The sequence below is a fragment of the Rana temporaria genome, chromosome 4 (genome assembly GCF_905171775.1).
Source record: "Rana temporaria chromosome 4, aRanTem1.1, whole genome shotgun sequence".
Lineage (NCBI taxonomy): Eukaryota > Metazoa > Chordata > Amphibia > Anura > Ranidae > Rana > Rana temporaria.
In genome coordinates this window covers 40,963,609-40,978,314 of record NC_053492.1, presented here as the reverse complement: position 1 = coordinate 40,978,314, position 14,706 = coordinate 40,963,609, and the positions used below count along the sequence as shown (strand labels likewise).

General features: G+C 44.4%; 1 protein-coding gene across 3 annotated transcripts in view; it reads left to right on the top strand.

Moving 5' to 3' along the window:
* Positions 1-14,380, top strand: part of LOC120936166 (cytochrome P450 2K6-like) — a 41,359-nt gene extending 26,979 nt beyond the window's left edge. For all 3 annotated transcript variants that reach the window (XM_040348319.1, XM_040348318.1, XM_040348320.1), the window contains 4 exons: positions 6,656-6,797; positions 10,449-10,633; positions 11,356-11,497; positions 13,689-14,380. In XM_040348319.1, coding sequence (XP_040204253.1) covers positions 6,656-6,797; positions 10,449-10,633; positions 11,356-11,497; positions 13,689-13,870 — 651 coding nt within the window. In that variant the 3' untranslated portion in view covers positions 13,871-14,380. The remainder of the gene's footprint in view (positions 1-6,655; positions 6,798-10,448; positions 10,634-11,355; positions 11,498-13,688) is intronic.
* Positions 14,381-14,706: the final 326 nt, after the last annotated feature.

Here is a 14,706-nt window from a genome sequence, read left to right as displayed (position 1 = left end):
TTAAAAAATTGAGAGCGGACGTCGTGGTCCTGGTGGAGACGCAAGTGGAGGGCTTGGCCCAGCGGGCGCTCGTACGATCATGGGTGGGCTGGGGCTTTCACTCAGTCCACACCTCTCATTCCATGGGTGTCTCTATATTAATAGCCAAAACGGCGCACTTTGAACTCCAGGATTCAGTGATAGACCCACAGGGCAGGTATGTCTTTTTGAAAGCTAAGCTATACGGGGACCTGATCCTCCTTATGGCATTTTACGTCCCACCACCGTTCCAGTCTACTATACTGATTGCAGGGTTTGATTTTATGGCCCTACACCCAGACACACCGGCGGTTTGGCTGGGTGACTTTAACAATGTAATGGACCCCTCCCTGGATAGGTTGGGCGGGGATCAGCCGCCATCGGTAGAGTCACACCCCACAAGGTTCGCGAGACTACTTGCAGATTTCAATCTTGCGGATACCTGGAGATATAGCCACCCCATAGACAAGGCGTACTCATGTTTCTCGGCCTCGCACCGCGCAATGTCCCGCATAGACCTCATACTGGTGTCCACAGCCCTTCTCCCTAGAGTGAAAGATGCAGGTTTTTCCCCTCGGTCCCTCTCTGACCACTGTCCATGCTGGATGACATTGTCCCTGCCCCGAGCTCGTCCGCCCCCGTCGTGGCGTTTGAATCCGTTCTGGCTGACCCTGCTCCCGGAGGACGCGGATCTGGCAGGAGAATGGGAGCGATATTTCGCAGATAACTCCGGCTCCGCGTCTCCCCGGGCTGTTTGGGAAGCCTTTAAGCTACATGCACGCATGACGCTGTCGTCCCGTATAAACTCTATTAAGGCCACATCTGCGGAGGCACTGGATAGGGCTATGGAACTTGCCGTGGCAAAGGAGAGGGAGTATGCAGCCAACCCGTCGGCTGACCTGGCTGCCGAGCTCAGGCTCTGCACCAGGGCGGCCGATCAGTTACACTATGAGAAATCGAAGCGAAAACTCTTTTTTCTTAGGCAGCGGACGTTTGAACATGGAGAGAGGGCGGGGAAGTTACTAGCATATTTGGTACACTGTGAAGAGAGACCCCCAGTGGTGATATCCCTGCGCTCCCCGACTGGGGATTTGGTGACTGACCCGGAGAAGGTGACCACTATGTTTCATGACTTTTTCTCCTCTCTATACGACACGATGGCCCCTGACTCTGACTCCCTGACAGATGACTTTTTAGCAGACCTACCGATCCCCCGACTGACTGCACAGCAGACCCGAACACTGGAGGAACCACTGAAGGCGGAGGAAATTTCCGCCGCTCTGGCTGGTCTCCCGAAATCCAAGGCACCGGGTTCGGATGGCTTACCAGCCGAATTCTACTCCACCTACGCTGCGACATTTGTTCCCAGGCTCCTCGCCCTCTATAATTCCATTTTCGATGGCTCAGAGCTCCCGCCCTCGATGAGGGAAGCCACCATAGTGCTAATCCCTAAGCCAGGAAAGGACCCGCATCTGCCGGAGTCGTACCGCCCTATTTCCCTTTTACAAGTAGACATCAAGATTCTAGCCAAAGTGCTATCGGCCCGCCTTAACACCGTGGTCCTTTCTCTAGTACATGCTGACCAGGCAGGCTTTATGCCCGGCCGGAACACCTCCTTCAACCTCAGGAGGTTGTTCATTAACCTGCAGGCCAACCATGACAATCCAGGGTCCAGGATAGTAGTAGCCTTGGATACTGCCAAGGCATTTGACTCGGTGGAGTGGCGGTACCTATGGACATGCCTTGCCAAATTCAGGATAGGTCCCAAATTCATACAATGGGTGAAGCTCCTATATCAGGCCCCCGTGGTCAGAGTACTGGCCAACGGGTGGCCCTCGGATCAGTTTCCTCTGCGGCGTGGCACGAGGCAGGGCTGCCCCCTGTCGCCGCTGCTGTATGCTTTGGCGGCAGAACCATTGGCAATTGCCATACGCACGCACCCAGGGATAACAGGACTCCGGAGGGGGGACGTAGAGGAGAGGATAAGCACATATGCGGATGACACACTTCTTTACCTGGACGACTCCAATGACTCTATCTCCCTGGCACTGGCCCTGATAGAGCGTTTCGGCGCTTTCTCGGGACTCAGGATCAACTGGGACAAGTCCCAAATACTCTCTCTAGATAGCTACCCAATGACCAGGGATGGGGCTCTTCTCCCATTACAGAGAGTGGCCGAGATCAAGTACTTGGAGATCCGGACCACTAGGGACCTGGCGGACTACGTGTCATTGAATGTCACACCACTGTACGATATGCTGAAGTCCAGGACCCAGGTATGGGCCAGACTCCCAGTAGGGGTCATGGGCCGCGTAAATTTAATAAAGATGGTCCTGCTCCCTAAGATTCTATACATGGTGTGGCATTCACCGGTGTATTTGGTGCTCAGGTGCTTCAGAATACTGGAAACCCTTCTTAAGCCATTTGTGTGGGGCTCCGCAAGACATAAACTCCCCTGGCATAGACTAAAAAACCCGACCGACCTGGCTGGACTGGCGCTACCCGACTTTAATGCGTATTATCTGGCCGCCCAACTGTCACAGCTCTTCCACGTGGACAAGATAGATAGGACTAGGTTTCTCCGCCTCCTGTGCCCTGCGTGGACTCAGTCAATAGGCGACCCCATGGTAGTAATAGCAGGGGGGGGGAAGTCAGTGGGAGGCCGCCACTCACTGCTGCACCATTACAGGAAGGTGTGGAGCGTGGTCTCAGATAGGCTGGGCATTTCGCCCTTACACGGATACACCTCCCTGTGGCACAATTCTGCCCTGCCGGAGCTGGAGCGTATCGGGGACACTGAGGTGTGGAGTTCCAGGGGAATCTACTACTTATCCCATGTCACCAGTAACGGAAAACTCAGGCCCTTCGACGCGATGCAGACTGAATATAACCTGCCCGACCACATGCTATTCCGCTACGCCCAACTACGACACGCCTTTCAGGCTCAATTCCCCCAAGATGACTTGGCCCTAGCTGACAATCCCCTCATGGCTGCAGTTAAATGCCCGGACCCCAAAAAACTGATCACTCAATTTCACGCTATGATCACACTCCCGAGTGCAACGGTGTCTGCCTATGCCCTAAAGTCCAGGTGGGAGGGGGAGGTGGGCCCACTAGAAGACGACGAATGGAGCGACGCTCTAGACGCTTGTAAACTTGTATCCCCGAAGTTGTCAGATCGCCTTACGCAAACCTTTATCGTGAATAAAGCATACCTTACACCTCTAAGGATCTCCAGGTACAAGAGGGACTCCCCTGCTACGTGCCCGATGTGTACTAGGGATACGGGCACCTTCTTCCACTTAATTTGGCAGTGCACCAAGGTCCAGGCCTACTGGGAACAGGTGGTAAAATTCCTTCATGACAAAATGGGGTCCCCTATCACTCTGCAGCCCAAACCATGCCTACTGGGAATTTTCCCGGATGTCGGCATAAATAAATCCCTTACAGTGTTCCTACATGAAACGCTATTTATAGCCCGAAAGGTCATAGCACGGGTGTGGATGAGGCCGAAATCCCCAGAACTTTCCCACTGGCTGGCAGAGGTCAACAGTGTACTGCCGTACAAGAAACTGGTCTACTCACATAGGGGCTGCCCGGCCAAGTATGAAAAAATCTGGGGGAAGTGGTTAAACTCCTCTGCAACTTGCACTCAGGAGAGATAGGAGGGGAGAGGGAGACTGGGAGGGGCGCAGGTGGTCTGACAGTCAACTCTGCTGCAACGTATTTACATTCCAGGGCAACTGGGTTTAAAATGCTGTTGAGTTCCATATCGCCTATGTTCAGAATACCTAACGCTGACACTCCTGTACCTGTATTCTACCTGTAACCACCGGACATGTGCTGTACCCGTATGCTATCTGTATGCCCTGTACATTGTTATTTTGCTCAAATAAAAGCTCTTTGATTCAAAAAAAATAAATAAAAACAATTAAGTAAAATAAAAAAATAATAATAAAAAAAGTATTAAAACGCCCCTGTCCCCGGTAGCTCTCACTCAGAAGCGAAGGCACACGTAAGTCCCACCCACATATGTAAACGCCGTTCAAACCACACATGTGAGGTATCGCCACGTGCATTAGAGCACGTGCAACAATTCTAGCACTAGACCTCCTCTGTAACCCTAAACTGGTAACCTGTAAAAAAAAATTAATGCGTCGCCTATGGAGATTTTTAAGTACCGAAGTTTGGCGCCATTCCATGAGTGTGTGCAATTTTAAAGCATGACATGTTAGGTATCTTTTTACTCGGCATAACATCATCTTTCATATTTTACAAAAAAATTGGGCTAACTTTACTGCTTTGTTATTTTTTTTAATCATGAAACCATATTTTTCCCAAAAAAGGTGTTTGAAAAATGATTGCACAAATACTGTGCAAGATAAAAAGTTGCAATGGCCGTCATTTTATTCCCTAGGGTGTCTGCTAAAAAAAAACATATATAATGTTTGGGGGTTCTGAGTAATTTTCTAGCAAAAGAATGATGATTTGTACATGTAGGAGAGAAGTGCCAGAATAGGCCCTGTATGGAGGTGGGTATAAAAGCCCTGTATTGAAGTGGTTAAAAAAAAATTGCGGCAACACATGTCTTCTAGGTCCACCATCTTAGCTCTCATCCACTAAAGTTCATCACGTGTGTGCTCATGTGCATCCACTAAATTATTAACTGTCTCTTAAACCTATTTGGCTTTCCATATGATGTACCCAAATCCCCATGGAATGCATTTCTGAGAAAAATGTAGTGACCATAGAGGAGATGGCATTGTGAAGAGATCTTTAGAGGGAGATGAGCGGTTGATTAGAAGTAGGGAAAGATGCTATAGCTGATGGATGTGTTGCCTGTGTATATGTAAAGAATACAATGCAGGGGCAATCTGTGACTTGACAGAGCTGTTGCTGGCTGATGAGGTCAGGGATGAAGGAGAGGTATTAGATGCACATTTCAGGGTACATATTTCTAAGGTTTCAGCATCTGGAAGATCTGTGTACAAATCATCTGTGTGATGTGCAGGGCCACAGGCTCCATCTTGGCCTCGTCCCCTCGGTGGCTGCAAGAAGGACGCTGCAGCTCTGATATTATTTTCATTTGTGGGACATTCTGGAACCATTGTCCTGGGTATTGGTGTCCTTGGGTGGTGAAGGAGCCATTCGGTTTTGTGACGTTTTTGTTTAGAGTCCCTGGTTGGCACTGGAGCTGAGAATTCAGACTTCCATGTTGCTCATCGTTTAGCCACGCGCCCTTGATGCAGAGGATCCTTGGCGCAGAGTGTATCTCTAGGCAAAACCCCCTTTTTTAAATTTATATAGAGAAGTGATGAGTAAGGCCTCATACACACGATAGGTTAAACAGAGGACAACGGTCTGATGGACCGTTTTCATCGGTCACAACCGATCGTGTGTGGGCCCCATAGGTTATTTAACCATTGGTTAAAAAAAAAGCCAACTTGCTTTAAATTTAACCTATGGATTCCAAACCGATGGGGAAAAAAACGATCGTTAGTAGGCACAACCATCGGTTAAAAATCCAGGCATGCTCAGAATCAAGTCGACGCATGCTTGGAAGCATTGAACTCCGTTTTTTTCAGCACGTCGTTGTGTTTTACGTCACTGCGTTCTGACACAATCGTTTTTTTAACTGATGGTGTGTAGGCGCGACGGACCATCGGTTAGCTTCATCGGTTAACCGACGACAACGGTCCATCAGACCGTTCTCATTGGATGGACGGATCGTGTGTACAAGGCTTTAGGCCCTTTGTCTTGTTTTTTTTGCTTTCTGTGTCCACACTGGAGAGACTCACTGCTCTATTTGTACCGAAGACCATTGTTACTGAGACAGACAGTGGTGGGAAATAATTTTTTTTAAGTTTTTCCAGAGAACAAGAGGTAAAGGCAAAACTTCTATTGGGAATACCTGTTCCATGGACAACTTTCTAACAGTCAAACTTTCTGTTGTGTCTCTGAGACAGGAATTGAAGGAAAACGTCCTCAATAGTAAACAGACAGAAAAAAATATATACTAGTATGGGTTTTAACCTTTCCCTACTGTATGCAAAAACAAAACACCTCCATAAATGTAAATTTCCTACTATACTTCAGATTTTGGAAACGGAAATGTCCTTTATGGTTAGTTACTCCCTAAGGTTTAAAGGGTTTGTAAGGGAATTTTTTTTTTATAGCTTCCTTTACCTTAATGCAGTGCTGTTTTCATGTCCTCATTGTTCGTTTTTGCTCTCAAGTTGCTGTAATTCTTCTCTGATCTCCACACTTCCTGGTTGTCTGTTTCCTGATGACCACAGTACTGGGAGCTTTCTCTCTGTGGTCACTAATCAAGGAAGTGTGATTACTGTGTGTCTAAAACCCCACAGCACCAATCAGTTTCGTTTTCCAAACCACCACTGCCCTGTATTGGCTCTGTGGCTATGGGACCCAAAAGAAGAGAAGTGGAGCTGCTCTGTGCAAAACTATTGCACAGACAGGTAAGTATAACATGTTTGTTATTTAAAAAAAAAAATTAACCTTTAGAATCACTTTAAGCACCACTGTATCAGTGTGAACATACAGTACAGTATTTCACCACCGAGTAACTGGTTGCAGGGGAAATGTTGACCATTCTCTGTGTTACACCTGTCATTTGCAGGAGGCTGGGAACCCTCATTCATACTTCCATAATGAAAATCTAACAAGACTGGTAAGAAATTTATTTTCTGCGGGAATGGAGACAACATCAACTACTCTACGCTGGGGTATGCTGCTAATGATAAAATACCCAGCGATACAAGGTATTATACATCTTAAGGCAAAACTGTATGGTAATTGTCCAAAAATATTTGGTTTATCTGAGGCACCTTAGGCAGGCTTTACTCACCTTTGTTGTCCTCCTCCAAGTGCTCTGCCCCTGTGTCCTCCAGAGAAAGCCTTAAAGGATCACTAAAGGAAAACAATTTTTTAGCTAAATAGCTTCCTTTACCTTACTGCAGTCCTGGATTCATGTCCTCATTGCTAGTTTTTGCTTTGATGTTGCTGTAAAACTGCTCTGATCTCCACACTTCCTGCTTGTCTGGCTCCTTGAAACCATCATACTGGGAGCTTTTCACTGTAGGTCTAAGCTGTCATTACTGTGTGGCTAAAACAGAACCAATCAGATTCATTTTAAAAACAAAACACTGCCCTGGATTTGTTTGTTTTTGTTCTGTGGGTCTCTTTACTTCACATAAACATGAAACCAGTTTAAAAACGAAAGTGAAACTACAGGCACATTATATGATTGCATTTAATCTATTTTTAATCATTTTTAAAAGGAATCAGTTAACTTGTATGTCTCTATACCCTGTAAACAGTCATTTCAGCAAAACAAATGTTTTCCCTTAGTGATCCTTTAATACTGTCACATGGGGGTGTGGTTCCCAAAAGTCTTTAAATGTGTGTTCCAACTATATTAGGGCGCACTATGTAATTTGTAATTGCATCAAATCATTAGACATACTTGGTAAGCCTACAAAGGGCTTTGCACTGCTGCATAACTGCTAATAACAAACATTTCACACTCCTCTTACAATCTGTGAGTATTCAAGGCCAAAATAAAACTTACCGTATATACTTGAGTATAAGCCGACCCAAATATAAGCCGAGGCACCTAATTTTACCACAAAAAAATGGGAAAACATATTGATTCGAGTATAAGCCTAGGGTGTCCATCTGCATGCCTCACTGTGCCTCACTTTGCCCCACTGTGTCCATGTGCATGCCTCACTGTGCCCATGCCTCACTGTGTCCATGCCTCACTGTGTCAATGCCTCACTGTGCCCATGCCTCACTGTGTCCATGACTAGACTTACATTTAACATGAGAGTATATAGAAGGGGTGCCCGGATTTGAAAAATCGGTGCTCCCTGGCCGTAGGTCCCCCAGACAGTAAACTTTGGAAACTTATAGAGGAGAATTGTGGCCGGTACCGGGTCCCCAAATTTACCGAGGAAATTACTGTTTAACATAAGAATGTCTATGGAAGGGGTGCCCGAATTTTAAAATTCGGTGCTCCCAGGCCGTAGGTCCCCCAGAAAAAAAAGGGGAGAGGGGAGGGAATATGGGAAAAAAGACAAAGATCAGATCTTTTTTGGAAAAAAGAAAAACTAACATAACTATATATCAGTCCATTAGTCCATTTTAGGCAAGTCCATAAAATATAAAACTATACTATCGCGAAGGAGGCTGCCAGCTTGCAGATTGAAGCAAAATCTGAAATAGTAGAAGGAAGAGAAAAGAAGCGCCTTCTAAGCGTAGTAATCAGGTTATTTTATTATATTAAAAGTATTTATATAAAATCATCACTCACAAAGGAGCTAAAACATATGGCTTATCTGTAGGAATAAAGATTTCTTTCATCCGCTCTGCGTCCGGAATGCTGGTGCTCTGTAGACCTAGAAGGTGGTACACAGGAGGTACACAGGGATTGCTGTGAGTCACTACCTCCGTCGGCTGGCGGTGATGGAACCATGGACCTCCGACACAGGGAGGAGAGAGACAGCTATCCATGGAGCACAGTGATGGAATCAGGTCACTTCCGGGTACGGGTCGCGGGAGGATGCACGCGTTCGAAGCATGCGTGCTTCTTCTTCAGGCTCTATCATAGAGCCTGAAGAAGCTGTATTTACACTAATTATCGCAAATAGGTGGCTGCTTGGCACCAGTGCCTAGCCAGCCGAGAAGTCACATATTTTCGTGCAACCTACACCAAGGGGTTAATTAGCCCGACTTTCATATAATGCAAATTGTGGGTATTTTATTTTCAATTTTATGCATTAATTTCATTAATTAATGAAGCGGCGCATTTTAGAACTTTCTGAATTTGGGGCACAAATCGCTGACAGAATCAAATGTGCTTTATGAATTTGGTGCAATTGATTAAATGATCAACAGAAAAGTGGTGAATTAGCTTTATTGAATACTGAATACTGTCTCTGCTGTACTGAAATCCATAGCAATATGGCACCTTCTTGCTTTGCGTTCTCTGCCCATGTTGGTCTCCTTGCACTGACTGTGAATAGTAAAGATTGGGGTGGGTTATGAACTAGTGCAGGTGTCAGGAGTGTGTTATAATGTATAAAGAGTGCAGGGTTCAGGAAAGTGGTATGTACAGAGTAAAAGGCTAAGGAGTGTGGTGGGATGTTCTGTAGTCCACAGAGCTGAACTGCATGGCATTACAAAACAGCTTAACCAAGCATAGCAAAATAATTAGAACACAGGACAGCACTGGATATCCAGAATGATCTCTGGGTATTTATTTATAATTTTCCTTGGGATTAATAAAGTATTCTGAATATAAAAAAAAATCAGGAGGGGGGCCGGCCGGGCCTCTAAGGGGCCCTGGGGACCATTGGGCCTCTTACAGGTGTAATTCAAAAAATAAATAAATAAATAAATAAAAAATGGGAGGGGGCCAGCCGGGCCTGTAAGGGGACCCCTTGCAAAAAAACAGATAAATAAAAAAAAATGGGAGGGGCCAGCCAGCCTGTAAGGGGCCCTGGGGACCATCAGGCCCATTACAGGTGTAATGCAAAAAATAAATAAAAATAAATAAAAAAACAGGAGGGGGCCAGACGGGCACCTTACAGGTGTAATGCCTGTACCCCCTGATGGCGGCCCTGGTGTTACCAGTTGGGCTTTCTTCCACTGGGCTTGTTGTGAACTGTGTTTCATTGATTTCAATACAAGTTCTTTCAATTGCATCTGGACTGAGTATGTGTTATTGCCGTCACAGAGCACTGCACCCACCCAAATACAGATCTGACTGTATCTGGGCAGAATGATCAAGGTCTTCTGAAAGTACCTTTGCTTCTTTCTTGCCTGTTTTTTACCACTGCATTATGTTTATTCATCTGGGCATATTATAGTGTACTCCAAAGCAAAGGGATGTTTTTGCCTGCATGGGATACATGGGCAATCTGTGTAGACAGTAGACAGTAATGTCTACTGGGACTCAGCAGCTGCATAGACAAATCCACCACCGCTTCCAGTCTGACATCCATGCAAGGTTGGGTGCATGCGGGTTTGAGTCCCTCAACACAGATATTGTTAGTCCATGGCTGTGTCCGTGCAGAAACTGCATCCCAATAGACACCAATGGGACTGCCTACACAGGGAAGCACGGAACACCTGAGCATCCCGTGCAGGCAAAAATGGTGCTTTTACACTCAGGTTTATGTTAGAGTAAGCCCATGGTAATCAAGTCTTACAAAAGTCAATGTATAATCACTTCTTTTAAAAATAAAACTTGGGATAAAACTTGGGAACGAACGTTAGATCATTTAGATCTAACACACACAATTTTACTGGAATAACATTTGTCTATCAAAGTAAAAAAAATAAATAAAAAAAAATATAATATTGTATTGTAATCCCTTTACTCTTACTTTTACCCTTTTTACCTCCAGAAAAGGTGCAACAAGAGATCTCCAAAGTTGTTGGGTTAGCACAACCTACATACAGCCATCAGGGACAGATGCCATATACAAAGGCCGTCATACATGAGATCCAGAGATTTGCCGACATTCTACCACTCAGTGTTCCTCATGAGACAACTAGAGACGTCACTTTTAGGGGATATTTTATCCCAAAGGTAGCTATTTTCTAAAACTCTTTTATAGGCTACTAATACAATATAGCATTAACCCTTCTAGCGGTATTCCCGAGTATTCCCGAGTCTGACTCTGCAGCAGACAAAGTTACTTACCCTGTCCCTGGATCCAGTGATGCCACCGCGCTGTGTGAGCGAGCGGGTCCTCCTCGCTCGATTCACACAGTGTCCTCTTGTGCCGCCGATCTCCGTTCCCTGCGAAGTTACGACGCACGGGAGCGGAGAACGGCACCAAATTCAAAAACGTAAACAAACACATTGCATACAGTATACTGTAATCTTATAGATTACAGTACTGTATGTAAAAAATACACCCCCCCCCCTTGTCCCTAGTGGTGTGCCCAGTGCCCTACATGTTCTTTTATATAATAAAAAATTATTTATTATATTATAATTTATAATTTTGTTTTAAAAAAAATGTCATACCCGGGATGCCTACTAGTCTCTTGTTTGGTCAGATTTACCTCTTGTAGGTCAAATTACAGACCTACAGTATAAAACACCAAATTTCCTTGCAAATAATGGTACCGCTTTCAGCACCTTTTTTCTGAAATAATCATACCGCCAGGGAGGTTAAAAGAAAAATCTGTTTTCATTGAGTTGAGATTTAAACAGTTCCATCATTATAAATTACAAAGCAGTTTTTACTTAAACCAGGCTTTTTCAATTTTTTTCTTAAAAGTAATTTGTTTAATTTATTTTAGGAAACCTATATAATCCCTCTATTATCTTCTGTATTGTGGGACAAGACGCAGTTTGAAAAGCCTGATCAGTTCTACCCAAATCATTTCCTAGATTCCCATGGAAATTTTATAAAGAAAGATGCCTTCATGCCATTCTCTGCAGGTTTGTATTCTTCTCTGCTTCGTCATCATAACTTGCCTCATCATAACTGGAATTGGCTATAATCAATAGAAGCCAATCAGAACTTTGTACCCAGAATTTGTTATGTAATTGAACTGAACGAGCATATTTATAGTATGACATTATAAGTGTAACACTGACCTAGCTTTCCCGATGCTATCTATTAGGTCAATGGCATCCTTATCTCTATGAAATAGCTGCCACACAAAAAATGATATGAACTTAGAATCAATTATTCTAAGCCAATAAACTCATCAAACATTATCTAGCAAAATTTGTTTGATTTAGTGATCCAAATTTACACTCAATGTGGAATATTATTGGTTGCTTCTGATTAAATATTGACATTTTTAACTGCAGGGATGAACAATAACGTGATGTCTATTTGATGAGTAATTTTTTGTTTGCCATTACTCATTCCAAAATCTATCAGAAATTGCTATGAGCACTAAAGGCCACATTAAAGTGAGAATAAAGTACATTTTATGAAAAAAAAGAAAATAAATAAATTCAATCTGTTTTTTTACCTTAAAGTGGAGGGTCCATCAAAAATATAATTTTGCTTTAAAGTGTAGTTTATACCTAAAAAAAAAAAAAAAATGTACTCACCTTGAAATGCCTGTTGCTATGCGGTCCCACGAAATCTGCCTTCCTATTCACCAAGGATCCTGACGTCAGCACCCTCGGCTCCTAACATCGCTAATGCTCCTGGGAAATGATGACACTGATGCCGTGCCCTTCCCCTGTGCAAGAATCGCATTACTACTATGGGTTGCCATTACAACGGCGTACACTTCCGCTCATTGTGATGGCAACCCAAGTGGTTGACGGCGCGGCGCTGCAGCAGTCTTGCGCATGCGCGACATTGGGGCGGGACGGGTGGCTCGTTCTGACGCGTCATCCCAAGTATTCCCAGAAGCAAATGCTTGTGGACTTCACAATGCCCACAAGCAAAATGAGAACGTTCTGCAGACCAGAATATACAGTCTTCTTTTTGAATAACTCGGTGGAACGGCGGGACATTTCAAAATAGTAAGTGACACTATAGAGACTTATACAACGTGAGATGAAAGCAGATGTTTTTAAAATTAGAAAAATTTGATGGGAACCCCGCTTTAATTCATTTTCAGCATTTTAAGCAGAGTTCCGGAGGAGTACAATTTGGAAGTGTACACCAGGGAGTACTTTTTCAAGCCAGGAAATTATTTATGGTACACTGGAAGTCAGAAAATCCCCCAACAGTGAGGGAATACATTTGTACGATCGGGGAAATGTTACGTATGGAGAAAATCATTTACCAACACAGGGGAAGTACAAGGAAATATGAAAATCTATGGGCTCCATGGCTGGATACACTGGGGCTTGCCCCGGTGGACCTGGTCCTGGACAGACTTTTGGGACTAAATATATGGTGAGGAATAGCTCAAACAAATAAACACGACGGTGACAATATGGTGTGGAAATGTTGAGTTTATTTCTAACCTGTTTAAGATTGATGTTTGCAAGGATATGCGGTATAATTTAACACTGTTAATGGCTGTATACCATTCTTCAGTCAATAAAGTACTTTTGTTGGATTAAAAAAAAAAAGTGGAGTTCCACCCAAAAGTGGAACTTCCGCTTTAAGCACTCCTCACACCCTTTACATGCCACATTTGGCATGTCATTCTTTTGGGGTCTTCAGTAGGAGTAGGACTTCCTGTCCCACTTACTACTTCCACCTAGAGACCGCCTAGGTGACTCCTCCTCTTGCCTTAGGCGGCCCCTCCCTCTAAGTGATCTCTTGGGACACGTGACAGGTCCCAGAAGATCGCCTGTCCACCACTAGAGGGCAGCGCAACTCGCGCATGCACAGTGTCGTGCCCGGCCATGAAGCCGAAAGCTGTCACAGTGTGTATGGAGGCGCCGGTGGAGGGGAGAGGAGCAAATAACATGCTCCTAAACACTAACAATGCACAAGTATTGGCCAGTGTTGGCTTGGATTTCTAATAAACTGCTGAAGAGTTTTTGGTTTAAAATATTTTATTAGACTCTGGAAATAAAAATAGAAACACAATTAGAAGAACACAGTAAACAGAATAAGCAAAATAATCCTGCAAGTAGTTATCACATCTCTTCATTGATTTACTTATTTTATCACTTCTGTGACTCTTCTCTTTCTCTCTTCTTTCAGGACGTAGAGCCTGCGCTGGAGAAAATTTGGCTAGAATGGAGCTTTTCATTTTCTTTGCCAGCTTGCTGCAAAAGTTCACTTTTCGTTTGCCTCCTGGATTCAGCGATTCAGATCTAATGTCAGATGTTGGATTTACCAATATGCCAAAACAACAGAACATCTGTGCTATCCCCCGGTTTTAGAATGAATGTGCAAGGCTCTAAAGAATAGGGGTTGTTGATATAGACGTCTGCACACTTCTTTAAATGGTATTCCTCTAGATATAGTAACTGTCACTTTTCACGCCTTGATTATTTTACTAGTGATATCTCCCTAGGGTAATTCCTGCTTCCTTCCTGTTCTTGCCCACTCCAAGGTTTTGAGCATGTACCTTTTGTGGTTCAGCACCCCCAGTGATATTTTCCATCATATTGAAATGCAATAGAAAAAGTGGGAGTCCCTCATAATGAGTGCAGCAGGAGTGCTGACCTAGTGCAGAGATTCGGGCAATAGAATCTCTGAGAGATATAAGATATTGTCAGGTGATTTAACTCTTCGGTATCTACCAAAAAGTAATTATTCGTTTTTAAGTGGGCTGATTCAGATAATTGGTTAGATGGAATATCAGAAGAATGTACACATAGGGCTAGATTCACATAGATTTTTTGCGCGTCCGTGGACGTATCCCAGTGCGCATGCTCCAAATTACGCCGCAAAGACTCATTGGTTTCGACGTGAATGTAAATTACGCCCAGCCCCATTCACGGACGACTTACGCAAACAACGTAAAACGTGAAAAATTTGACGCGGTTCCGACATCCATACTTAACATTGGCTGCGCCATCTTTTTGGTGGTTTATCTTTACGCCTGAAAACGCCTTACGTAAACGGCGTATCTGTACTGCGATGGCCGGGCGTACGTTCGTGAATAGGCGTATCTAGCTGATTTACATATTCTAGGCGTAAATCAGCGTACACCCCCCTAGCGGCCAGCGTAAATATGCAGTTAAGATACGACGGCGTAGGAGACTTACGCCGG